This window comes from Dipteris shenzhenensis, chromosome 12 (assembly GCF_047967505.1).
Source record: "Dipteris shenzhenensis isolate YYH24624 ecotype China chromosome 12, Dip_SZ_1.0, whole genome shotgun sequence".
Lineage (NCBI taxonomy): Eukaryota > Viridiplantae > Streptophyta > Polypodiopsida > Gleicheniales > Dipteridaceae > Dipteris > Dipteris shenzhenensis.
The window spans coordinates 10,532,722-10,560,698 of record NC_141607.1 but is presented as its reverse complement, the minus strand read 5'-3'; the positions used below and the strand labels follow the sequence as shown (position 1 = coordinate 10,560,698).

The following is a 27,977-nucleotide window of genomic DNA, read 5'->3' as shown; positions in this document are numbered from 1 at the left end:
TGGAAAATCCTAGATGTATACTATATGAATTTTCCTTTCTTTAACTTAACAAGTGTATGGCCAACAAATAAACCATTTTGTATTAAAAGTACCTCGAAAGTTTTATTTAAGACCACTAGCATAACATAATGGGTTACCAATGGGAATGCAATTTCCATTTTAAGGTTAACTTTGACTTAATAGAACTAGTTATGTTAAGCTCACTAACATAACCTAAGTGCTAGTGGGAAAAGGCCCTTATTCTAATTATTTGAGACGTTAGGAGATGGAGACTTAGAGTTTAAGGTACACTAGCTCTTGTACAGCAGGAATGTTGCCAATTCTATGCATTGCCGTTTTGCCAGGCTCATCATCAACCCCAATTGCCATCACTGCCTGCCTCTGAGGTGCTCTCCTTCCAACGCTCATATAACTGATGTTCACATCTTCCTCCCCAAGAATGCTCCCTACTTTTCCAATTATCCCTGGTTGATCCTCCTGCCTACACAAGATCACACTCCCTTCAAGACTGACATCTACATCATAGTCGCCTACTCTTGACAGGTATGGGGTTCCATCCTTGACATTGCCTTCCAATTTGATGTCCCCCGTGTCACATTTAGCGCTTGCAAATTTTGACTCTACACCAGCTATCTTCACCTCTATGGTTTCGAGAGGAAACTCTGGAGACCCATCGGAGAGCTTTCGCTTCTCGCTGATTTTGAGGCCTCGTTGCTTTGCTATGTAATCGGCATTCACCAAGTTGATATAGGCACTTGAAATTGGTTCAATCAGACCTTTCGTGATCATAGCCCGAAGCAAACGTGTGTCCAGATGATCATCAGCACGTGCAGAAGAGTAGGACACCCTCACATTCTTTACTCCACTTCCTCCAGCCACTAACTGAATGGCAAGTCGGGCCAAACGCTCAGCTAGAGTAACATATGGAGCCAGCTCTGTCAGAACCTGGTTTCACACCATTACAGATTTTTTGGTACAATAAATGAATGTAAGAGAACTTACATTAGAGCACCAAAATCATGCAGTTACCTCCTGAGGAACCATCGGAGCATTTACAGCAGTAGCAGCAAGCTCTCCTTGCAGTGCTCCAGCCACTGCCTCAGCAATTTCAACAGCTACACCGTCCTATTGAAATCAGACAATTCAAACAGTTAGGCTTAGACATTCACATACACATCATATTGCAGTCCAGAAATGTTTCCATGCAAGAAAAGACTCTTAACGGCAAGCACGAAATATGACCTGCGCCTCAGCTGTACTTGCTCCGAGGTGAGGTGTGACAATGACATTCTTATGGTGTACCAACTTGTTATTCTCTTCAGGAGGTTCCTTTGTGAAAACATCCAGAGCTGCCTGTATCCGTACAGGAACACAACTAATAAAGTTTAAACCATTCTTTTGTACGTACATGTATAATATACCAAAGGGAGGCTATGTCTACATCCCCTCTTTAGTCCAAAAAATGCACAAAGCGAAATCTATTCCAAAAGGTTATACAAAAATTTCAGCCTTGAATCTAACTGCATGTTTTAATAAATACAATGAGAACAAACATAAAGAGAACATGGTTTGCTGAAGAAAGGGTAGAGAAAGGCAGTGTGAGACGAGAGAGAGAGAGAGAGAGAGAGAGAGAGAGGCTGCGAAGACCTTTAGGGTCAGATAGACCAAATGTACAACGGTGGTAATTGGAGAGGCTTGCACATGTGGAAAGTTTAGAGCTCCACAGCAGAAAGGCAAAAGATAAATAGCTATATGTATGTATGTATATATATATATATATATATATATATATATAGAGAGAGAGAGAGAGAGAGAGAGAGAGAGAGAGAGAGAGAGACTCGAGGCAAGTGCAGAGCGTGCGAAGAGCAAGAGAGAGTGGCTTGCTCTTGTGGCTCATTTTATGCATAAAAGGATGTACAATTTGTTACCCTTATGATGTCTCATCTAATCATTGGGGGACCCTTGACCCCTTATTGCACATATATGCATTCCTAGGGGTATTGGTAGTGCTGTAGGAGAGTGAATATAGTTTCAAGAGACCTCAGTCTAGGCTAAAACCGGTTCTAAATGGGATTACCACTCTTACCCTCCCAACCCATAGGTGAGTCACTTGCTTACTTGGGTTAACTAGGGATGTAACATTCTTCGATACAAATATTTATGTCCTTGGAAACAAGGCCAAGTGCTTTTCTTTAAGTTAGTAATCCTCTCCCAAGTTGAATCTCCATCAGGCCTATCTTTCCACTTAATATAATACTCATTAATATTTCTCTATCTTTCCACTTAATATAATACTCATTAATATTTCTATTCTTGAGTTGTTTTTTCCTTTTGTCTAGAACCTTTTTAGATTCATGTGGAATATAGGAGATACCGAGCTGTCTCTATGGCCAAGGTTCTCCTTGAGTCTACTGACGTGAAAATTTGGATAAACTCTGATATTCGAAGAGATTTCTAACTTACATGATGTGATGCATCATTGATTTTTTAAATGATGCAAAAAGCACCACAATACTTGTGGGAAATCTTTGGATGTTTCCCAAAGTCTTAGAATCTTTTGGAATCCTAAGGTTCTCCCACATGCCTTCCTCACAACAAGTCTAGGGGTACGTTTCCGATTCGCGTACATTGAGCACTTTTTATAGAATCTTTAGCTTGTGCTGACATTTCTTGCATGTATGCCAATAAATCTTTAGCTATTGTACCTTTATATTCTCAAGGCCCAAGGCAATTAGTGATCTAGGCTATTATTCATACATAAGCATAAATAGATAGCGGGCTATATGACATGACCCGATCGCCCCTAGAAATCCGAACCTGATGCACACTAGCACAAACCACCGATCATAGAACCACAAAGAGAGGCGCAAGCATGCTCACCACCCAACCGTGATGCTTATGGGTCTAGGACTCGTAGAATCCGAGCATCCCCTCGAGCCATAGGCTGGGCTGCTAGCACGTCTACATCCAACCAGTCCACAACCTCTTGGCATCCCATACCACCAGAAGGCGCCTATAGGGCCTCAAGATTGCGTTGGGAATTCGGGCTACGCTAGAAAGCAGGTGCACGTCCACAACACGACCCAAGATCTGGACCAGCAAGGAAGAGCTAGACCTGCTCTGACTTGCGTGAATGAAAACTAGACCCCCTGGGCCCCTTATATAGGCTTTGTGGCCCAGTGCCGCTAAAAATAGCTAGAACCCTAACTCGTTCGTTGCCCTTGCAACCCAACCTGAGAATCGCTTGCCTAGCCACTAGCCTCCCCAGACTATCAAAGCTAGTCCCGTGCGCCTAAGCACACGTCAAATACAATCCATGCACATGACATACTCCCCTTCCTCTAAGAACTCACTCTGGAGTTCAAAAGAAAGTCTGGAAACTCTATCTGAAGGTTAGTCAATGTCTCCCATATAGAGTCCTCCTTGACACGATCCTTCCAATTAATCTTGTATTTCGTGATCTTCCTATATCTAACTTGAGGTTCACGAAATCCAAGAATACTCTCAGGCTCGTGTGGTATAAAGGTTAAATCTTCAACCTCTATAAGTTCCCGAGGAGTAACTACTTGATCCTCAGCACCCAGTACTTCTTTCAGTCTACTAACATGAAAGAATGGATGTATCCTTACATTAGGAGGCCAATCCAGCTCATATGCAACTTGGCCAATTCTTTGGATAACCTTGAATGGACCACAGTATCTGGGGGATAACTTCCTAACCTGTCCAATAGTATTGAGACTCTTGGATTCCTTGGGAATACACAAGTATACCATCGTTCCAATAGAGAACTCTATAGGCGAACGATGTCTAGTAGCATAAAATCTATCCCTGTCTTGAGCACTTCTAATAGACTCCTTGGCAAACTGCAACTTCTCTTGCATGTCTTGCAAGAATGTTTTCAAGCATCATTCTTGATTCCCTTGAATCTGACCATTACTGGAGATTCAAGTTGAAACCTGTACATAAGCATAAAAGGACTGAAACGATTTACAAATTCCGTTTGACCATCAGACTGGGCATGTTCAGAGGAACTCAAACTAAGAGTGGTATCCAACTTGTCAAAGACAAGCGTCTAGAATTCACTCGTAAACTTAAGAGTCCCTATCACAGACTATGTCAACCGGTAATCCATACAGACGAAACAATTGGTCAACGAACTGTTGAGCCAACTGAGTCACTGCGACCGTGGATCTAGTAGGTATATGTCTAGCCATCTTTGTCAACCGGTCCACGATAACCCATATGGAGTCATGACCCTTGCACGTTCGTGGAAATCTCGTATTAAAATCCATGGAAATACTTTCCCACTTATACCAAGAATTTCCAAGGGTTGTAGCAACCCCGCACTTCTAAGGTGTTGCGCCTTGGTCACTTGACAAGTACAGCAACCTATTAACAAATTCTCTCATCTTAGGTCAGTAAAAATTGTTTCACAAGAGACAGAGTCTTGTGTACTCCAGGATGTCCTGCACTAGGTGCATCATGACACTCCCAAAGAATCCTAGATCGAAGATCTGACACATTTGGTACACAATTTTTTTAATCTCGGAACAGCAAGCTATTCTTTATCATCCACTGACCTCACGCTGCCTGAATCGTAGGTGGCACAATCCCTAAGTCTTGGTCAATCATAGAGCTCCCATCCTGGACCTTTTGCCAATAATGACTGAAATGACTATCAGTCGCGCAAAGCCCTCTCAAGGATTGAAATAGGTTAGAGGATATCTCGGTAAATGACAAAGCATTCACCATCTTAATCCGACTGAGGGCATCAACAACACTATTCAAAGAACCTTTCCTATACTGAATCTTAAAATCAAAATCCTGCATCAACTCAGCCCATCGAGCCTTCCTGCCCCTCAAATCATCCCCTTCACACATATTGGATCGAGTGATGATCAATCAACATGACAAATTCGGAACCATACTCCAAACTTTGGGAGCATATACGACTGCATAAAGTTCCTTTTCCATGGTAGGCCAATGATATTGAGTCTCATTGAGCTTCAAAAGCTACAAGTAGGCACTCTTGGAATAATGCTGCCCTGATAGCATATTCACTCGCATCAGCCTCTAACACATAAGGCCGGGTAGGATCGGGCAATGCTAGAGAAGGCGGACTCTTGATACAATTTTTCAAAGTATCGAAAGCTGACACAACCCCAACACTCCGGAAACCTCTGACTTGCAAGCAAACACAAGAACATGCCAAACATGAGGAATCTGAGCAGGCTGCTCACCACCCAACCATAACACCTACAGGAGACGATTTGAATCAGGAGATGTCTCCTACGAGCCACGAGTTGAGCTACTGGGACGCACTCCCAACCAGACCCTGACCAGCCTGGTGTTCCATACCACCAAGTGGCACCTAGAGGCCTTGGATCTGCTGCTGGGCCTTGGGCTACGCATGAATGGAAGAGTTGGATGGAGGGAGTAGTTGGATGGAAGGAGGGAAGGAGGGAGTAGTTGGAGAGTTGCTGGATGGAGGAGTCGGGCTGTTGAAGGAGGGAGGGAGCAGGTGGAGGGCTACAGGTCGAAATGGCGGAAAACAGGTTGCCGCCGCTCGCGAAATAGGGTTGAGGAGGAAATCCTAAATCCGAAACGCCGGGTTTAGGTCCGGAACGGGTTCTGGGTACCCCCGAACGGGGTTCATTGTAACACCCTGGCTGGAACATTACAGACAGGTTCCTGGGGGTCCCAAGGTTCCCTCTGGAATGGGGTTCCACGCATTCCGGATGGGGGAACAGGGTTCCCTGGTAACTATGCTTGTTACTCCAATGGGCTTCTTACAACATAAAGAAGAGTGTTAACAAAGTCCCCTAGAAACACTATTCAGTTCTTCCAAGACACCTTCAGGTTCGGATTTAGGATACTCCACAGAGAACTTAGCACCGGCCAAGCAGCCACACTTGTTGAGGTTGAGCAGCCAAAGATGCATCACTGGCAGGTAGACAGAAGAGATAAAGTACTTTCTTTCTCTAGCTCAGGCATTGTACTCAGCATGTTTTCAACTTGAAATAGATTTGCTTCTATTAGACAGAAGGGTTTCATGAGAAACTATGGACAGGTTGGCAAGGACACCAAGAAGGCCAGATCTAGAGAAACTTAGTACCAACATAAGGCTGCCACAGAGCCCAAGAGAAAGTTGTCGAAACCACTATGAACTTAAGAAATTAGCCACAGTAGCGAAACCACAACTGGATCAACCTGGAAAATCCCCTTCAAAACTGTCCAAGAGTAAGAATAAACAGACTGGCTGGGCTCAACCACGTGTAGAAACCACAACCAGCCTCAAACTGTCCAGGAGTAGAAAAGGACACCACAGAATAGGGTGGTAGAAGGATCAATTTCCCACCCTGACCAGTAGCAACAATGCCTTCCATCCACCAAGTAGACACAAAGCTTGCCATCCACCAAAAGTATGCACCCAGCGAGTCAGCAGACTATTTTTATAAAGAGACGAGCACCAACACAAAGGCTGCCAAAAAGCCCAAGACAAAGTTGACCAAGCTTAGGGGAGCGCCTGCATGAGCTAAACAATGCTCTAAGATGTCAGATGCTAGACAATGCATTGCCCTATCAGCTAGATGTCAGATGGTCATTTGGGAGAGACTACAATGAAATTGTATAGTCTTCACAAGCAGTCATAGCTTAAATGAAGAGAATGTGGACTTTTTTTATATCAGCCTTCTTCTTTAGTGCTAGCCTTTGTCATGGCTGAGTCTGCCCTTCACCTCCAAAGTGCCGACAGAAACTCAATATAAAGACCTTTGTATAAATGGATGCTCAAGTATGTGTGGGTGTGTGGATTTGTATATGTGAGAGCATCTGTTTATACTATGGTCTACACCCACTGTTGGGTGCTGATGACGCCAGTGGGGATGCCATAAGTCCCAGCTATGCGTGATGGAGTTTCTGGTTTCAACCTTATGAATGACTATCATGAGATTGAAACTGCACTATGCATTGTGTTTTTAAAAGGATTAGTCTGGGCATCTTTGTGGATTCATCTAGATATATAATGCTCTAAGACTAGGATGAGTTCTTTACTCATGTTACATCCGTAGCTAACATAGGTTAGCTAGTGACTCACTTACGGGTCAAGAGAGACCCTAATGGGTGGAGTCGGTGAGCTAGGAAGGATAATGCTAAACAGAGTGTAAGGAGGTCTAAAATGCAATGGAGCCTAGATGCTAAATATGGCTGTCGACTGCAGACACATAGGGGCTCAGTGTTGGGACAGACTGATCAGTACCTAGATAATGGTTCCTGCTAGAGGCATGGCTGTACCCAGCAAGCTAGGTCGATGCATCACTAGCAGATGGGGCTTCTATGGAATGGGAAACGGAGGTGTACTGATCTAGAGTCAGGCCGTGTGTCTTCTCTTCACCTCCTACGCTCGGGGGTGATCCAATTGCTCATGGGTAATGAGTTACAGATTATGCACTCAGTGGTTCAGTTCCTAGCTTGTAGTTTTGTGAAGATCATCTTGGTAGCAGGCTCAAAAAACGGAGTCGTCAGTTGTATCAAAGCAGATCTTCACCTGGAGGATTGCGGTGGCTATAAGGATATTGGGAAGTCTGTACTTCCAACACCAATCCCTACCCAGTCCTGACCCTATTGCTTAATGCTCTCTCTATTGAGGGCTTGTTACTAGAGATCATATGTAGTATTACTGTTTGGAGGATCCAGTAGCTTGTAGAAGTTTCATAGAAGGGCATTAACCAGAGGATAGGGAGCTTTTGCCAAAGTTTTGGAATACACACGCTATGAAGCCAGAGGACATGTTCATGTGATTGCCAGAAAACCAAAGGAAGAGCAAAGGGGTTCCTCAAAGTGTTGGATAATGCTATGTTCTTTTATTTTATACGGTATTTAACGGGGTGGCCTCACACCTCGTATATTCTCAGCTATGAGGTGGACAGATTTTTTGTTGTTGGCACTTCCATTTATTTCTTTTTATGTTTTTTCCCATTTTCTCTGTTTTGGGTTGAGTTTTTGTATCCCCAGTTGATGTGCTTACATAAATGTTTGCTGACTTTATGAAGCAGTAAATTCTATCTTTCCAACATCAGGTGAATCAGGAACTTTCATCATGATTTCCATGCTTTTGAAGGTCTACAAAGGTCAATCTGTTTAGAAAATTCTAGACAGAGGATCCATGAATAAAGGTTTGGATGCTCACAGCTCACTTGCCAAAGATTGAATCAAGAAGTTTATAGCAGTAGCTTCTGCAATGCATAGCATGCACTGCATAAATTTGCACCCAAAACTTGGTGCAGATCACATGCATAAACATATTCCCAATCTTCAACATTAAGGTAGTATGGGATAAAACTTTCAAGGTTGAAACTCGAAGATGGATTTCTTTAGAGCAAAGCTGATCAAATGCAGACTATGTCATGGAATGTTTTGTTTCTGTGGCATTTGCTGATGTTGTTGGAACCAGTAATGAAGAAGAACAGCAGTAAAGAGCTGGTAACGCAGCCTCAAAAACTCATTTCAACGACCGTTATGGAAATAAATATTTTCACCACTTTTGTATCCTTGCTAACAACATTTCAAGCAAGTACAGCTTATTTTATCTGAGTAGAAAATAGTACAGAAACAGTAATTTGCCAACTCTCAGCTTTTCTAAGAGGAAGTCTGCATCACCTGAGCAACTACTCCGCTATCAAGTGCTCGAATAAGAGCGTCCTCATCAATGACACCACCACGTGCTACATTAATAATCCGAACTCCCCGCTTGACTCTAGCAAAACTATCATCATTGAATATTTTCACTGTTGTTGAAGTCAATGGCATATGTAAGGATATAAAATCTGCTCTCGCAAGTGCCTCGTCGAATGAGACAAAGTCCACCGCAGTGGCATGGGCCTTATCTGCTGGGGCATAAGGGTCATGTGAAATGACAGTCATACCCAAACCCTTAGCCCTGCGAGCTACTTCAGATCCAACCTTGCCAAATCCCATTACAGCCAAAGTTTTACCAATTAGAGAAACACCTGTATATTGGCTACGCTGCCACTTTCCTGGAATGGAACAAGATATAATCAATCAACTAAAACTCACAGCCAACCTTTTTCTGGCAATGTACTTTCACAGCATTTAAAATAAAAGCTACCATCTTTGAGGAAGGCAAGAAGCTCATCTAAAAGAAACATTTGCACCAGATGCCAAAAGAGACATAGGGAGTTCAACTTGTGCCTCTAGCTACAGAATTGTAATTTTAGATTCATTGTAGACAACATTTTGCTACAAGGGGAAAGAGAGGAAGGCGGTTGGGGGGGGGGGGGGGGGGGACTCTCTCTCTCTCTCTCTCTCTCTGTGTGTCTGTAAGAAATCCTAGATTTACTATATTTAGAAATGTGCTAAGGAACAGAAAGGAGACTGAGATAGCAGAGAACAAGGAATAATTATATTGCTTGAATGTCTGTAGGGTGGATGTTATGTCATCCATACAATTGGGCCTCTCTTATATAGAGAGTGAAGAGTCACACATGAAAAGGTGTGTACTCCAAAGGGTATGTGCATGAAGAGGTGTGTACCCCTTGTGAAGGGTGTGACCCTTGATGAGAGGGTACATTACAATAGGAATGTCTCTTCATTAGAATGTCTCTTGTGAAGGGTTATGCCTCATTAGGAAGTGTCCCGTCGAAAGGGCATACCCTTCCACAAGTGTCCATTCATCAAACCATCCATAAGCCTAGAAATAGAGAAAGGAATACGTCACAGATCGTGACATCCCCTCCCACTCAAAAGAAGACCCTGGTGGAGATAATGAACTGATGTAGAAAATATCATGGTAGATTCTGAAAATACTGCTGTAAAAGATCAGGGTACTGCTGTAAGTCTTCATCAGACTGCCAAGTAGCGTCGGAGGCGTCCAGATCTCGCCAAAGAACAAGGAATTCCGTGATAAGTCGATGTCGAGTCTCTCGCTGTCGATGGTCTAGAATACGCTTAGGAATAAGGAGAACATAATCGTCTTCGATTTCTGGGACATAATCACCTGCAGGAGGAACTGCTTCATCGCCTGGAATGTACGTCTTTAGCCAAGAAATATGAAATGTTGGATGAATTTTACCCCATGATGGTGGTAATTCCAATTTGTAACTTAAAGGTGAATTTTTCTTGACGATCCGGAAAGGTCCATAGTATCTTGGTCGCAACTTAGGAAACACAGACTTAACCGTCTTATAGCGATGTGGGGCTACAAATAATAGCACCATGTCACCAGTGTTAAATTCCAGGTGACGTCTATGTTTGTTGGCAGACTGTTGATACCGCTCTTGCGCTTTTCGCATATGATCCCTGACTTGCAGTAGAATGTCTTGCATTTCTTGAACCAGTTGATCAGCTAGGGCCACTCGATGTTGAAGTACAAAATTTGTTGGTACAATCGGAGTGTGTCCATAAGCTGCTTGGAATGGAGTCATGCTTATGGCACTATGGAAAGAGTTATTATAAGCAAACTCAAGGAGTGGTAGATACTCTTCCCAGGCTGCGAGGCGTGACTGAACATAATGTCGAAGCATTTCTTCCAGAACTTGGTTGACTCTTTCAGTCTGGCCATCTGATTCTGGGTGGAAGGCTGAACTGAACAGTAGAGTTGTACCCAAAGATTCGAACAGTGAAATCCAAAAGTGACTGGTAAACTTAGGATCTCTGTCGGATATGATATTCTTGGGTAATCCATGGTGTCGGAAGATGTGTTGTATGAAGAGTTTGGCTATGTCCGGAGCCTGTGCACTGCTTTTGCAAGCAACAAAGTGTGTCATTTTGGACAAGCGGTCAACAATTACCATAATCTGAGTGTTACCTCGGGAAGATCGTGGTAGTGTTGTAATGAAATCCATGGAAATACTTTCCCACCTTTCAGTTGGAACTGGAAGAGGCTGAAGAAGTCCTGTTGGAAGTCGTCGACTTGCTTTCATTTGTTGACATGATAAGCAAGATGTAACCATTTTGATGACATCGCTTTTCATCTGAGGCCAGTAGTATGTTGCACTGAGTAACCGATAAGTCTTATTGATGCGTGGATGGGCAGCATAAGGAACTACATGATGCTCTTTTAACAAAAGACGTCGAACATCCTTGTCATGTGGTACACAGACGCGATCTTGATAGTACAGAAGGTCGTCCGTATAAGAATAGGATGAGAAAATCTTTTGTTCGGAAATCGAAGGTTGATCTTTTGAAAGAACCTGTATTGCTGTGCCGAAGTCTTTATCATTGAAATACTTTCCTTTGAATGAATTCGGAACATCCACAAATAATGTAGAGATTACCATGGCTGATGCGAGAGGTAACCTGCTGAGAGCATCTGCAACTACATTGCGTAGTCCTGGAATGTACTCAATGGTCATGTGAAAGTTGGCCAGAAACTCAACCCAGCGTGCTTGTCGAGCGTTCATGACTGGCTGAGTAAATATATACTTGAGAGAGTGATGGTCTGTCTTGACCACAGAGTCGGCACCCATGAGATAATGTTTCCAAGAGCGATAAGCATGTACAACAGCAAGAAACTCCTTATCATAGACCGGATATCGGGTTTGGATATCAGAATGTTTATGGCTGTCAAAAGCAATAACTCTGCCTTCTTGCATCAAGACTGCTCCAGTAGCGATGTCGGAAGCGTCGGTCATGACCTCAAATGGAAGGTTTGGGTCAGCAATAGCCATAACTGGTGTGGTAGTGAGTGCTTGCTTGAGTTGTTGGAAACTATACTCTATTTCGGGAAGCCACTGAAAAATTGCTGTGCTTTTCAATAATTCGGACATAGGCGCTGCGATTTCGGAAAACTGATAGACCTTTGTATGGTAGAAGTTTGCCAATCCGAGAAAAGAGCGGACATCATGAACATTCTTAGGAGTAGGCCAGTTTCGGAATACCTCGAGCTTCTTGGGATCCACAGAGATGCCTTGAGCTGAAATAACATGTCCCAAATATTCGAGTTGGGTCTTGAAGAACTCACTCTTCTCAATGTTGATGTAGAGAGAATTTGCGCGGAGAACTTCAAAAACTTGGTGAAGATGTTTGTGCTCATGTACGGATCTGCTGAAAACGAGGATGTCATCGAGATAAACGATGACGAACTTATCGAGGAAAGGCCTGAAGATGTCGTTCATTAATGTCATGAATGTGGCCGGGGCATTGTTTAACCCAAAAGGCATGACCAAACATACATAGTGTCCATACTTTGTTCGAAAAGCTGTCTTGTACTCATCGCCTTCTCGTATGCGAATTTGATGATAACCTGAACGAAGATCAATCTTTGAAAATTGTGTTGCGTGTAGAAGTTGATCGAAGAGGTCATCATGCGAGGCAATGGATACTTGTTTTTGATAGTGAGCTTGTTGAGGGCTCGGTAGTCGATGCAGAGGCTCATTGACTTATTCTTTTTTTCCACAAGTAGTACAGGAGATTCGAAAGGGCTGCGACTGGGCCGAATGTGACCTTTGTCGAGTAGCTCGGTGACCTGTCTTTGGATTTCGAGGCATAATGTCGAAGTTCAACTTGTCCGTATAATGTTGGATGTGAAAAGACAAGTTTTTAACCCTGGTATTGCACAAGAAAGTTGTTCCATTTGCGAGTTCAATCTGATAGTCCATGAGACTAGGACTAGTGGTCAACCGAAGTTTATCGACCACAGAACTGGCTAGGAAATTATGAGAACAGCCACTGTCGATGAGGATGGTGACCGTTGTTCCACGAATCGATCCTTGAACACAAAGTACTTGAGTGGCCAGGGAAGGTTCGGGGTTGTTGGCAAGGCTCAGGTGGATGGTATTCGCCATTCGAACAGCTTTGCCTTTCTTGTCTTGTGCTGAGGTAGCATCTTCTTTTTGGGACGTGCTAGGTTCCATATTGGAATTTTGCTTTGGTCGCTTGGGACAATCGAACCATCTATGGTCGCCTGTACAGATGGTACAAAGTCCTTTTGTGCTGGAGTTGTTCTTCTTGTCAGTGGCCGCACCTTTATGTTGGGGATGTCGGTAATGACTTTATGAAGAAGAAGAAACACGATCCTTGGGGGAGTGCTTCTGTTGGAATCCAGCAAATGATTTCTGAGGTTTCTAGGGATCTTGAGACTGTCGCTGACCTTGATTACCGAAGTTTTTTCGAAACCTGGTGTTATCTTGAGGGCGAGCACCTTTGGCCATAGTAGAGTTCTGTGTGCGATTAGCACTCTGCTTCCCTGTATTTAGGAAATCTGTAATGCGCTCTACGTAAGCAATAGCGCCATCTGTGGTGGTGATGTTTGCTTTAAGAACATCAATGCGTAACGAGGGATTTAGGCTTGAGATGAAAGCATGAAGGCGATCATCCTCAGTTAAACCATCAATCTCCAGCACCAATGTGGTGAACTGAGAGATATAGGAAGATAGGGAACCCGTTTGCTCCAACTGTCGGAGTTTTGAACGTGCTCGGAGGTGGTGCTTACAATCCAATGTCGAGCTGAAAGGGGGTTGCAATCTCTCAGTGCTTGGAGCTCAGATCGCAATAGGTTGCGTCACGTCATCCTCTGTATGTGCGGGACTTCGAGAATCTTGAAGTTGTTGAACTTTTTGAACCAAGTCGGAGATGCTGTCCTGAAGCTGAGATATTTGAAGTTGCAATAGTGATTCGCCTTGGACGTTGCCTTCAGGGGTCTTTTTGGGACTTGATTCTTTAATCTCTGGAGAGGCTTCACGCGAGCGGTGCGACATGTCGGAGATCCCTGTGAGAAAAGCGCGAACTTGCGCTCTAGTTTGTACCATTCCTGGAAGAGGATTCGGGCTGCTCCCTGAGGTTGCTCATGTTGGAGGGGGCAGGCGAGGCAGGATGGAACCACCCGTGGAAATCTGGTAAGGGAGGTCCTGTCTGAGGTAACACTGGAGATGCTGAAAGTGGTGTTACTGCTCGTGATAGGACAGGGGTAGGTAGCAGAGTCCACGGATCTGAAAAAGGGTAAGGAGCTGCTGTCGGAAGTGGAGGATATCCAGGAGAAGGAGTGCCTTCAGAGTGTAAATACTGACTTGGAGAAGGTACAACCTGTAGAGGAGGATATCTGGGAGCTGAAGGAGGTGGAGAGTACCCTGGAGATGCCGAAGGTGAAGGGTAAAATTCTCTCCAAAAATGAACAGCAAACTCCTGAGGAATATCGTGTTCCGGATATCTTCGTGTCTCGTGGAACACAACCTGTACTGTGCTGAGGAAATAATGTAATTGAGGTGCCTCACGCAGAAGGTAGAGGATGTGGTCCAAGTCACTAGGAGGGCACGTGACACAGAAGACCCAAGATGCAAAGGCTCCGAAATGGGCTGGCTGTGCAATTTAAACACGATATTGTGTGGTAGCTGATGCCTGAGGTGTCCTTGAAATGCCGGGTGAATTACCAGGGGTTTCCATGCTTTAATGTGGATTCTTTCGGGTGAATTACCAGGGGTTTCCATGCTTTAATGTGGATTCTTTCATTTGCTGTAATTTGTTAAAGAGAATCCTTAAAAAGCAGATTGGAAGGACTCCACCTGGCAATACTTTAATCTGCCAAGTTATTGCGTAGAAGAAGGCTGCAAGTCGGTGTCCGGAGATCCATGGTGCAATGGTTTGCGAGGAGCGCTCGATACTTGTCTGGTCCGGGCTGTCAACAGGCTGTCTTCATCGCGCGAAGAGCTGCAACTGGTGCTGATTTGGCAGGACCCAATAAATGGCGAAACAAGGGCTGCGGGCTGGACTGCGCAGGAAAAGGCAGGAGCGAAGGAACCTGGCGAGGCCAAGGAGTTGTGTGCAGGCTGGTCGTACAGAATGGCGCAGGCTGTGGCAGGTTGCAGGAAATTTCGCAGGTTTGTACGGCAGGGGCAAGGCTGCAGGGCGTGCGCAGGCTGTACGGTGCAGGCTGCTGATGGTACAGCGCAGGGCTGGTGCAAGGCTGCTGGTGCAGGGCTGCGCAAATTGTTCGTGCAGGCTGGCGGATGGTACAGCGCAGACTGCGCAGGAAGAATGGCGAGGCTTGTGCAGGGCTGTACGGCCAGGTTGCGCAGATGGTACGGCAGGTTGCGCAGGCTGTACGGCGCAGATGGTACGGAAAATCCGTACAGCTGACGCAGGCTGGCGCAGATGGTACGGCAGGATTGCACAGAAGGTACGGCGAGGCTGGCGCAGGCTGGTGGTTGGCCGTACGGCTGACGCAGATGGTACGGAAATCCATATGGGCTGACGCAGGTGCTGCGCAGGCTGCCAGAAAATTCCGTACGTAGCAGTTTTTTGGGGAAGAGGCTGCGACTCTTCATTGGGCTGCCTAATGGGTTAGTTGCCCCAAAAATTAAATGGGGGGTTTAGTTAACCCTAGGTAGCTAGGGTAAACCCAGGGGTAGGGGATGAGTTTATTTTTTTCCCCTTTTTTACCCCTCTAGGTACCCTTTTGTAGGTACTTGGGGCCTAGGAGGTGTGCCTATTCGAAGGGGTGTGACCCTTGGAATAGGTGCACCTGTTCATGAGGGGATATGTCCCTATTGTTAAAAGGGGTGTGACCCTGCATGAATAGGTATGTCCTTTTGTCCACGATGGGGTATGTCCCATGAGTGAGGAGTCGAGACTCGTCACCAAAAGGTGTGTCCCATGGTGGAAAAGGTGCGTCCCTTGGTTTTGGGACAGCCCAAGCACCTGAAAAGACACGATTTTGGTCGTGTCCATTCACATCAACTTGTGATGTGAGGGAGATGGAGAGGCCAGGATGACTTTAGGCCGGGTAGGCGTTTAAAAATTTTACGCTCATCCTCTCCATCTCTTCCATGCACAATGTGCACGGATGTCCTTCTAGCAGCAAAAATGTATCAGATCAGCGCTAGAAGGTGGGGGGCATTTCCTACAGGCAGGAGCGAATTTTGCTCTGATACCACTGTAAGAAATCCTAGATTTACTATATTTAGAAATGTGCTAAGGAACAGAAAGGAGACTGAGATAGCAGAGAACAAGGAATAATTATATTGCTTGAATGTCTGTAGGGTGGATGTTATGTCATCCATACAATTGGGCCTCTCTTATATAGAGAGTGAAGAGTAACACATGAAAAGGTATGTACTCCAAAGGGTATGTGCATGAAGAGGTGTGTACCCCTTGTGAAGGGTGTGACCCTTGATGAGAGGGTACATTACAATAGGAATGTCTCTTCATTAGAATGTCTCTTGTGAAGGGTTATGCCTCATTAGGAAGTGTCCCGTCGAAAGGGCAAGTGTCCCGTCGAAAGGGCATACCCTTCCACAAGTGTCCATTCATCAAACCATCCATAAGCCTAGAAATAGAGAAAGGAATACGTCACAGATCGTGACAGTGTCACACACACACACACACACACACACATTTTTTTCTTTGGAAAAGGCAGGACTCTCTCTCTCTCTCTCTCTCTCTCTCTCTCTCTCTCTCTCTGTGTCACACACACACACACACACACACACACACTTTTTTTTCTTTGGAAAAGGCAGTATCTCCTTAAGAAAAAATGTACATCACACACGGACACACGCACGCACTAAAATTAACATAAAATCAATGTACATGACATTAGACTCCAAAAGAGAGCCTAATGGAAGCACTCAAAAGCAGTGAGAAAACACTTCAAGGCTAGTAGCATCCAAATCCCTCACAGCATAACTATCATATAAAGATTGCTTGAGGGACATTCTGAAGAAAGCATATGCCTGAGGGAGCTGTTGTCCCATCTGAGAAGCATCCAAACATCCAGAAGAGTTTCCCGAATCTGATAGAGGGAAACCGAAGCCGCAACAAATGAGAGACATGAGTGATCAATATCCGAGAGTGCGGGCAAGACCATAACAGATGGGGAACTATCTCACGATGATGAGAGCAACGGGGGCAAGAAGAGGAAGCAATACAACGTGCTTCCAATTTCACCCCAATGGGAAAAGCTCCCACTATACATCTCCAAAAGAAAAGCCTCTGTTTCAATGGCAATTTAGCTTTTCAAATTTTCTTGAGTTTTGATTGCCACCAAGATAAAGGCCTATCCAAATTCCAAAGAGTGTTGGCATGCTTATCAATCGATGGCGCTGGAAGAAGAAATGTGTAGACCATCGAAGATGTCAAATTATGCATTGAAAGTGAACTGGTAGCAGGAGACAAGAAAGTCAGATTCCAGTCCAGTAATCTGTCCTGTACAAACAACGGAGGAACAAGAACAAAAGGATGCAACATAGATGTAAGTAGCCTTCAAATGGGCCTATGATGCAGACCCAAGGGGAATGTCCTGCAAGCTTGTGGAAATGAAAGCACATAACCATGTTGATCCACCACATCTCCGACAAATCTTATGCCCAATTTCATAAGATTATATGCTTTAATAGGTGCCTGTAAAGCAAGTGGCGAATCAAACACCTTGCTCCAATGGATACTTTCCAAACGAAGAGAATTACCATGATGGGAGGAAGCACCTGACCATTTAGCATAAGAGAGAATTCTCTTCCAATCATGAATAAAAGCAGTAGAAACAGGACAGCCAGGAACTTTCCCCTGAAATGTAGTCATTACTGCTTCCCAGTGATCTGTAGTCCAATGCCCATATGCATGAGACTTCATGTTTCCACACATAGCTGCTAACATTATTGCCCATGGCTGTTTTTGCTGAAAAAAATCAGCAATCATAGTGCTCTTTCTTGCCAACATATGAAACCGAAGATTGAGAATATTCAGTCCCCCATGAGTCTTAGGAGAACAAACAGGCTGCATGGGAAGTAGTCGCAAAGCTTTCTTGTGAGATTTACTTTTCCAAAATATCTCCATAGCCTGGGACATATAGGAAGCCAAGTGCTTAAAAGACCAGTGAAGAAGAGGCAAATAAAATTGCACATATGCCATAATGATAGACTGCACTATCCGAAGTCGAACATGTAAAGGCCAAGTTGACAAGTGCCAATATTCCAGCTTCTTGTTAATCTTTTGAAGCACCCATTTAAGCTGTTGTTGAGGGGTAATATTCCAGCCAATGGGATACCCTAAATGCCTCACAATGGTATGGGAAGAAATAATGTGGCCTGGCCACAGAAGTGCATGCCAATCAGCTTCTTTCAAAGCTAGAAGACTCGATTTCTGAAAGTTGATATGCAGGCCAGCAGCTATGCCAAAATCATCCAAAGTATGCATCAAATTAGAGAGGTCACATTGAGAATTCCTGGGCATAAAATATGAATCATCAGCATATGCCTGTGCAAGAAACGACTGTGCACCTGGAATTTGCAAGCCATGAAGCTGCCCAGTATCTGCAAGATGGTCCATATGCAACAATAACGGATGAGTAGCAATGGCATATAGTAGCGCACTAAGAGGGCATCCCTGTCTCACTGAGCGGGTCATAGTCCATGTCCTTGACAACCCACTGCCAAGCAAACACTGCGTAGTGGCTTGAGAATACAACCAGTAAATAACATGAACCAGCCGAGGGCCAAATCCCAATCTATGCATAGTCTGAGAAATAAAATCCCAATGGACAATATCAAATGCTTTCGCAATGTCCACTTGCAGAATGAACATCTTGTTTAGAATATTTGGCATACTCAATTGCAAGCAAAACATTGGAGATATTGTCAGGTAATCTGCCTTCTGGGAACAAACCCATACTGCCTAGGATGAAGTCCTACCTGCAAGATAAACCGAACCCTAAGGACAATCATCTTGGCAATGAGTTTGTAAATGATTGGCATAAGAGATATGGGCCGCCAATTAGCCATTGTCTCACACAACCTTTTTTTTGGGATCAATTTGACAAGGCCATGCTTCCAAGGAGAAGGAAGAGATTGTTCTGCCGAAGCATGATTGATCATAAGAAGAAGAGTGTCCTTGAGATCATCCCAAAATGCAAGGAAAAATTCAACAGTCAATCCATCCCAACCAGGGGAGCTGCCTTTAAGTAAATGACTCAAAGCATCATCCAATTCATTAAGCATAAATGGCTGCTCCAATGCATGAGCTTGTTCCCAAGGCAATATAGGCTGAACATGCATAAGAAATTGAGACCTAGCTGCATTCACTTGCATCGAATAATCAGGCTGAGGAGAAAAGAGATGCTGAAAATGACTAGAGCATTGCGATTCCAATTCTGATTTGGAGGTGGTCCAGGTGCCATCATCCTGGCTGATCCTGCAAATATCCTTCTTTCGCCGATCCGCATGCAAACTTTTAAAGAAAGCCTTGGAGGAGCAACCCTTATCCAAAAGGGGTTTCATGCGAGTTCGGATTTGCCACTTCTTTAATTTGCGAAGATCATTTTGATGGATGATATGCACCGCGTAAGCCCAAGAATCCTGTTCAGAGGAAGTGAGCTGCCTATAAGAGATGATTACTTCCATTTGTTGCTTGTGAGATTGAGCCCATTTCAGCTTAAGCCGGAGATTCTCCATGTGACTCCGTCCATAATCTTGAATAACAGCCTGCAGGCGATGTGCAAGACTGATCCAAGCAAAATCCATATCCTCCTGAGCATGTAAGAGGAGGGGGTGGACAGCCACTCTCACTATATTCTGAAATTGTTGATGAAGCAAATAAGCACTGTTAATATGGAGTAGACGACGACCAAAAAAAGGCATATCATCTGTCAACCGTGCTATAGATAATGTCAAGCATATTGGAAAGTGATCAGACGGCAAGAGGGAATGATCAACCCATAATGCACATGTAAAACTAGCATACTGCTGAGCATGCAACAAATACCATCTGTCAAGTCGAGCCCAGTAATGAGTGAAAGCATTATGACGGTATGTATAACCCATATCTCCATCCCTTGTTGAGAGCCATAAATCTTCTGCATGCAAGGAAGAAAGCATATCCTCCCAATGTCGAAGCTCAGTGGGGATCATGTGAGATCGGTGAGTGGTGTTGTCTTGCATGGCAGGCGAGTTAGTAAAGTCCCCACACAAAAAGGCATTAGACAGCCATGGATATTGCTTGAGGGAGGCCCACATTTGAGCTCTTATCGCAGAAGTTTGAGAGGCATAAACTAATGCTATTTCATAAAGATCAGCATGACAGATGCATCTGATTACCATCCATCAACCCTGGGGGTCATTGTAAGCAACCGTGGGCTGCATATCGTGTTTCACCAGCATGCATACCCCCGAAAGTGCATTGTACCAGCATAAAAGAGGTCATAACCAGCAAAGTGGCCTTGCTGGCCAGCCAAGAAGTGTTGATTGTGTTCTTGTAAGGAAATAACATCGGGGTGCATTCTATGTACATAGTGCCAAAAAAGTTTCCACTTGTTGACATTGCAAAGACCTTGGACATTGTATGTAATGCAAGTAATTGAAGCAGACATAAGAGATATATACAGCCGAACCGAGAAACACAATAAAGGTACAAGGTGTCAGGCATTAGCCATGACATCGACATCCACCTGGCCTCCTGGATCAATAGCTCTATCGTCCTCATCATTGTCACATACAGGAATACCCTTCTTGAGCACATCAACCCACAGTCGAGAAGTCAGCCTATCAGCAGGGGTATACGCATGCACACATGCACTCACACGTACATGTGTACGCACACACACTCAAGAGGGCAAAGCCATAACATAGGAAAGGGCAAGGAGAAAGAACATAAAGAAAACAAGGCATCAGGGGCTCGAGTCCCCCAAGGTCAAAATGTGCAAAAAAGAGAGGAAATGTTACTTAAGTTGAGAAAATAGAGCCATAGTATAGGGAAAGGGCAAGGAGAATGAACAACAATAGAGCAAGGCAGAGGAACTTGAGACCATCGGATTGAAATATGCCACAATCTGGAACAAGATAGAATACACCAGAGATAGGGGGTTGCCATTCTATATTAGAGAGAATTGGGAAGCATCATTAATAGTGGTGAAAAAGGCTCAAACGTGTATTTGGCTATAAATAAAGAGCAAAGGAAAAGTTCTATGGTGATAACAGTACTTGGATCCCCTCCAATCATCCATCTGGAAGAGAAACTCTCTAGTGCTAATTCATACATTTTGGAAGAGACACCACGGGGACTTTAACAAATTCTCTAAGCACAAAATTTAATTGACAGGATCCAAGCTAGCAGCCATGACAAATGAAGGCAAAGAACCACCATGGATGGAGGAAATGGACAAACATTATGATACAGAAAAGTAATGGCACTCAATTTGCAGATTTGCGATAGCACCAGCATGTTTAATGGTGTGGGTGTTCTCACAGGCATTGCTTCAGAGTTAACTCGCATGCAGGAAACACAATTAAGAATTTCAAAATTGATGATGAGACCCTTGAGTCAGACCATAGGGCAACATAATAATATCTAGATGGAATATCTGAAAGTCACACCAACAAAAATGAAACCGGTGCCCGCATAAAATGGATCATATTACAATTTTGAAGCCTAGATACAACTAGAGATGGCACCATAGGCACAAGGCTGGATGACAAGTTGCACAGAGGTTATCAACCAGCTCACTGAGAGTTTGGAGAAAACAACCATAACATTGCAGTTAAAAAAGTCAAAGACAGGCAAAGGAATGCATGCAATACCTGGTATGATACACTAGATAAGCATGGAGATTATGAACATGAAATGTTTTTAAAAGGGGCAAAGGCAGGGGCAAAGTTATGCCATGCAGTATCTGGCATGATTCAGAGCACAAAGGAGGATAAGGACGGAAAGCAGCCACAAAGGAGGAAAAACCAGCAAAAAAGAGTCTGTACAAGCTGTAGACAAGAAGGAAGAGAATGATTTTTATTCAATAGAAGCAACTACATGAGGGATTTCTTCAATAACTTCCACTTGAAGCAGACCCAAAAAAATAGCTAGCAACCCACACCTAGATGAAGAGGGGCACTATGACATTTGAGGAGCTCTAACACCTCCTTCAGACACCCACAGCCTGTGAGCTACTTTACCTGGCCGCTCCCAGTTTTGCAGGAAGGAGTTCTATGCCGAGTTTTAGGAGTTGATTAGACAGTGGTCTGTTTTCAATAGATGACTACATCTTAGAGCTTATTGGCAATTCATAGGATCTTGTACTTTTTCGTTTTATGTACTTAGGCTAGGGACAAGCTATCTCATTTTGGCACACTATCTATTCTGTTTTAGGAAGATAACCTCTCTATTTCTCCGATGTACAAATTACGTCCTCACATCTACTCAGTAAGATTTCTGAATCATAACAAGCATGGACCATCGTGTAACTTTTCAGTTTAGGTGGCACATCGACTCTTTATAGATATACTCATGGCTATTAAATTTATGGATGTCTTATAATCATTTTCTACTCGCACCTCAACTCTCCTTCTACTTCTTCCCAATTACATTTTTAGTTGTCCACATTTACACACCCAATTACAAACTACTAAAAAGTATTTCAATTAAAAATTTGGTTGTCTTCCAAGTGCACCTTGATCAATAGTGGGCTGCAAATATGCATAATTTCTTTAATGTATTAAAGGTAAATGTGAAAAGTAGATAGTCCTAGGGTCTGCTTTATCCTACAAATCTAATAGGGTTATGGTATATTCTATAATGTTTAGGATTCAATGTTGCATGCTTTTTCTTTGCCATGTGTGCGTAGAGGAAGCCAAGCCAATGTCATGACCAATGATCTTCATATATATAGTCTCCAATGAGCTTCAAGGTCATGGCCATACCTTTCACTATGAAACCATATTATAGAGAAAGTTGTGTAAATAAAGTCATGGCGTTTACAACAACACTATAAGCATAGACTATCCAAAGATTATCACCTTTCTAATGGGAAGATAGAAAAAAGACACACCTACACCAATTCGCAATACTAATGCTTCAAATCTACCCAATTGAGTTATGAAGCCTAAGTCTCCCCAATATATAGGGAAAGTAGATTTTGATGAGGCATCTCCTCCATGGAGTGGAATGCTCGATGCGAACTTGTGACATTAGCAAAAGATGTCGAGTTTTGCTATTGAACTTTATATTGGAGAGGTGAACAACTTTAGTTTTAAAGCAACCTTCAACAATAAAAAACAAGGTGGGAACCCCACTAAGGCCCTTCCTTTTGGAATGTTATTATAGGTGTAAGTGTTAGTGTGGATTATGTGGATTATGCATAAATATATGCAATGGTCTGTCCAGTATGCGAATGAGTAGGTTGTTGGTTTTTTTATTCTAATTTGAAGCAAAAGTAGTCCATCATGGTTTGTAGATTTGTTGATTGTGTTGTTTTTTGAGAGGTATCTATGTTGAAGTCACCATTACAACCTTGCATTCAACAAGGTGGCATAATCATTGAGTCCCCATTTAGGGCCAATGCACACACGATAGTAAATGTGCAACTGCAAGAAATGGTGAAGCGCCTCTAATGTTCGAATTGGCACCTTCAATTTTGAAGTTGCGATGTTCAGCACCAATGCGCGGTTTAGACCTCAACCAATGTGCTTCCTCTGCACTCTCCTCTGACAACTCCGAGAAGCCTAAAAACCTGTCAAGGATACTCAAGAAACACTCACACAGGCTTTCTAAGCTCATACAAAGGCTACCTAACATTCATTTAATGTTCATAATGACGAACCAAGTGTGCATTTCAAAGAGTGTGTGCACTGGACCTTAGAGAAAATGCAAAGTAGCTCGGACAAATATTACAATAAAATTGTCCAATAACTTATGAAAGGGAAACGAAAGGTGTAAGAAAGGGAAAGAGAAAAATGCAAAATATGGGGAAAGGTAAATGAGTGAAAAGAGAGGAGATAAATAAGATAAAAGAGGGGATAGGCCACTAAATATGAGTGGGACTCGAAGAGACCCTCATTTCACATGCTTTTCATAAAGGTGGTGTCATATAAGCTAAATGACAATATAATTCACTACCTCTCATGTAAGGCCAGAAACTTAATCCACACAAAGTGACAAAATCATTTAGGACCCTTACAAAAAGACAAAAGCCTAAATCTAAAACTCATTACAATGGCCGAAACTACCACTAATCCTAACACTAAACACTCAATTAACTTGGTGAACTTGACCAAATGAACTAACTTCTAAACAATGAACTTGATTAGGAAAAAAGCTCTCCATCTCTCCATAGACCCTTAAGAGGGAGAAAAAAACATAGTGGCTCAATTACTAGTCTATTTGAAGCATAAATGCATTCATATAAATTCAGTCATCATCAATGAATAATAAGTGAAGACGAGATGATTTAACGTAAATAATCAATCATGGAATTTTGATCACTCCACCATCAGCTCCACGAGTCTTTGGAGGTTGATGCAACTAGGGCGAGTGGCCATTACTTCTTCAATGGTAAATTGTATGTCCTTCTGATCTGAACGCAATGTTTTCGGGCCTTATGGCAAAAGCTGCCCTTGGACCTTCCTTCGCGTGATCTGTTGTGTCGCCTTGGGATTAGGCTCATGGGCATATACACTGAAGGCGTAAGCACAGATACATTCTGATCGCCGAAAACTCATCTGCCCATGGTTTTATCTTCTCAACAATATCGTTCATCATCATCGAGCATAGTTTCCTGAGTTATTCCACAGATCGTGCGCTAGCTTCGATGCACGACGCCAACGTGTCCTCACTCCTCAGTAGCATGCCTTGCTCGCATTGACGTCATTTCATCAAGAGCCGCAATTGGATTCAATTCATGTCTTGTTGTCAAGGACTTTCATCACATCCCCAACTCCTCAGCTTCTCTTTTCTTTTTGCACCATCTCTTGGCTTGTCTACAGGTTGCCAAGGCTCTAAATTTCCCGTCACACCACGGTGGACGACATAGTCAGTGTTTTGTAGGTCGGTTTGAACGCAATCTCCCGAGAGCATCTGGTGCATTTAAAATAAAATCTGAAAATCTGTATGCCAAGGTGGGCCTCTCGAATCACGTCTTTCTTGCAAGAGTTGAGCTTTGTGCCCATGGAGATATTGTAATTTCCGCACGTATTAGTAATCACACGGAATGCTTGAGGACAACATCATCCCCGAGGCCTGGGGACCTTGGACGGATCGAAATCCCAAGGACAGTAATTGTTGAGCACCTTGCTTTCTCCCATCGCTACATAGAACATGTTCTTCTAGAAGTTTTTAGCTTTCTTCAGCTTTTACTTGTTCTAAATTCTAATGGCCCTTTATTTTCAAACATTAGTTGTCAATCTTTTATCCGTGAGAAGGAAGGTCCTCTCTCTATCGCCCCACGTTTTTTTCATGCTATATGTATTTCTTAAAGTCAAACTTTGGCAGTTGTAACAAGTCCTTGAGCTTCCTTATATCCAAAATATTGTGTTGCTAATAAGCTGCTAGCGCTGAAAGCATCCTCCATTCTCCTGCTTAAGTCTATTTTTTGAGCTCTTGGACGTCGTTTGAGCTGTACTGGTCAAGATCGCAAACTGAAAGAGCGAGGTAGGTGTAAAGGCAAGGAGAGTACTGGTTTTCCTTTTCGAGAGAATGCAAGGAAAAATTACTCATACTGGCAAACGAAAGTTCATCATTCATGTCAGTGAACAAGGACCTTTCGGAGACGGGCCACGGCAGAGCGCTTGATCTTTGGGAGACCAGCCAACGCAGAGAGCTCTAAATATCAGAGGTCAAGGCTATCCCTGCTGCTTTTAAGAGGCTAAGAGCTCATTTTCGGCTTGTGTTCACGTGAGAAATTGCTTTCCTCGAAACATGCAGTACCGCTTATTAAACGCAGAAAACACGTTAAAGGAGTCGGAGAAGTTTCGAGTTGCGTCGGCAATGTCTGATTGGTTGATTAAGAAGTCCAGCTTTAGTGTGATCAGATGTTTCAAAATCTATGGCCACTGGAAGTCTGGAACACGTCTCGATCACGAGTCACATAAATTTGCCTGTGGCTTGAAAAAGGGTCAACCGCGTGCATTGGTTCTTAAAATTCATTTTCGCCCATCTACTCTGTGTCCTTTCACTCACCCACAGAGTGGATGGGCGCATTGGGTGGGCCCCTTCTCCAAAAATACACTTTAGTATTGCTTTTGGTTGACCGTCTCTCTGTCCCTTTCAATGATCAATCCAACAACCCAAAAAAATATTGTAACTTAGTACGTTGCTAAACTCAGTGGTAGTTGCCTTTGCGTAGCAATTCGTACGCTCTCTTATTAGTTGCGTAGCTGTAATGTAACTTCTATACGTTTGCTTTCTTTTAGGAATTATTTTAAAAGGCCAATGACGTGCTAACTCAGATCAGTGGACTCATTAACAGCACCAAGGTCCAGATTTCAAACCCAGAAAAAAGAGGTGTTAAAGTGTTCAAATGCATAACACGAGCATCGAATGCATTTCAAAAAAATAGTCCAACTGTAAGACGCATAAGAAATCAATAGAATACCAGCTTTCAACGAGTCGTTTGCATCAGGAATGTTTCGGGCCATAGCGGCAAGAAGGGCGATCCCATGCTCTGCTGCAGCCACGGTGTTGGCCGTGGGTGCGTTCACGACCAGGCAACCGTACTCCGTCGCTGCCTGCAAGTCCACATTATCGATTCCCACGCCTGCCCGTCCAACAACCTTGAGCCTTCCATAGGAAGCCTCGAACACGTCTCGAGTGACTTTCGTTCCGCTTCTGACGATCAAAGCATCACAGCCAGAGATCTTAGCGCACAGCTGCTCGGGCGAGAGGTCGTAGGAGCAGTCGACGTGGGCGAATTTCTGGAGGAGCAGGAGGCCGGAGGGGCCGAGCTTCTCGGCAACGAGGACGGTGGGCTGGGGGAGGAGAGAAGGGGGGGAGGAGGGGGAGGTGATGGGGGAGAGAGTCTTAGAGGCAGGAAGAGAAGTGGAGATGGGAGGGGAGAGGAGACGAGGAAGGAATGTGAGTCGGGGAGAAGAGAGGGGGGAAGGGAGGAGGTGCATGGAAGGTAAAGAGGAAGCTATAGCCATGGGAGCAAAGCTGCGGTGCATGGAAGGCGAAGAGGAGGAGGAAGCTATAGCCATGGAAGCAAAGCTGAGGTGCATGGAAGGTGAAGAGGAGGAGGAGGAGGAAACCATAGCCATGGTAGCAAAGCTGAGGTGCATGGAAGGTGAAGAGCAAATGGAGGAAGACGCCATAGCCATGGTAGCAAAGCTGAGCAGTGAGCTCGACGGCAGCCCGCAGATGCAAAAAAGAGAATGAGCGCAAACCGAGGTGGCGCTCTTTTACGAGAGTACGAACTACATCGTGGTTATCTTCCTTGGTTGGGTCTTCATCTCTCAAAAACCACCTTTATTATATTAATGACTTACATTTTGGTTCCCACGCATTACATGTTTTCAACGTCCAAACCCACATGAGTAAACTTTATTTTATCGAGTCAGAAAAAATGGCTCTCTTTTCTAGCACTCCAGAATTCCTTTCCTGACAACAACATGACAACCTTTTCTTTGCAGAACCTCGCTTGTACTTTGCTATCCCTCTCACCTTCTTACACTCCACCCATACTTTCATGAGATGAAAGCTCTCTCCTAACAAGTTCACCACCAACTTCCCCATGCTCCACCCATCGCCCTAACCCAATAGAGCCCCCTAGTGAGTATGGACAAGGTATGGAGATGGTCATTCCTAAAGATGAGAAGGCAACTTTTTGGCATTGACGTACACCCAAAACTATTTTACATTTCTTTACAAAAAACACATCATGATGGTAGAGAATGGAGTATGGAGATGCTCATTGCTAAAGACGAGAAAGCAACTTTTTGGCATTGCCATATAGCCAAAACTTTTTTTACATCTCTCTACAAAAAACGCATTTTGATTTCTTCATAGAATTATATCCCTTATTAGATTTATAGGTTTGGTAGGTCATATATGTTATCTAGCTCTATCCAAGGGCACACCTCCTGTTGCTTATGGTCCCTTTGACTCCATGGCCCAGCCTTGAAATTTGGCTTTGATAGTGCAAATCACTCATCCATACTCTATGAAAGTCTCTATGACCTTCAACATCATCAAAAGTCAGTAGAACGTCACCATGTACCCCAAGGAGCTTCTCTCTTCATATACAATTTGACTCATTTATAAGGCGTATGTACACC

General features: G+C 43.7%; 1 protein-coding gene across 1 annotated transcript; it reads right to left on the bottom strand.

Annotated features, from left to right (window-relative positions):
• Positions 1-81: 81 nt before the first annotated feature.
• On the bottom strand, positions 82-27,045 carry LOC147895800 (D-3-phosphoglycerate dehydrogenase 1, chloroplastic-like). Its single transcript, XM_087382450.1, has 5 exons — positions 26,300-27,045; positions 8,659-9,035; positions 1,243-1,353; positions 1,030-1,125; positions 82-945 (listed from the first exon to the last, which is right to left on the bottom strand). The coding sequence occupies exons 1-5, from the start codon at positions 27,018-27,020 to the stop codon at positions 274-276; spliced, it is 1,977 nt and encodes a 658-aa protein (XP_087238576.1). The 5' UTR covers positions 27,021-27,045; the 3' UTR covers positions 82-273.
• Positions 27,046-27,977: the final 932 nt, after the last annotated feature.

What these genes read in the sequence shown, in the direction of transcription:
- LOC147895800 (XM_087382450.1), bottom strand. Translation starts at nt 27,020, where the DNA reads ATGGCTATGGCGTCTTCCTCCATTTGCTCTTCACCTTCCATGCACCTC. An exon ending in ATAGCGGAGTAGTTGCTCAG is followed by an intron (nt 1,354 to 8,658) that starts GTGATGCAGACT and finishes GTACGGATACAG; the next exon opens with GCAGCTCTGGATGTTTTCAC. An exon ending in CTCCGATGGTTCCTCAGGAG is followed by an intron (nt 946 to 1,029) that starts GTAACTGCATGA and finishes GTGTGAAACCAG; the next exon opens with GTTCTGACAGAGCTGGCTCC.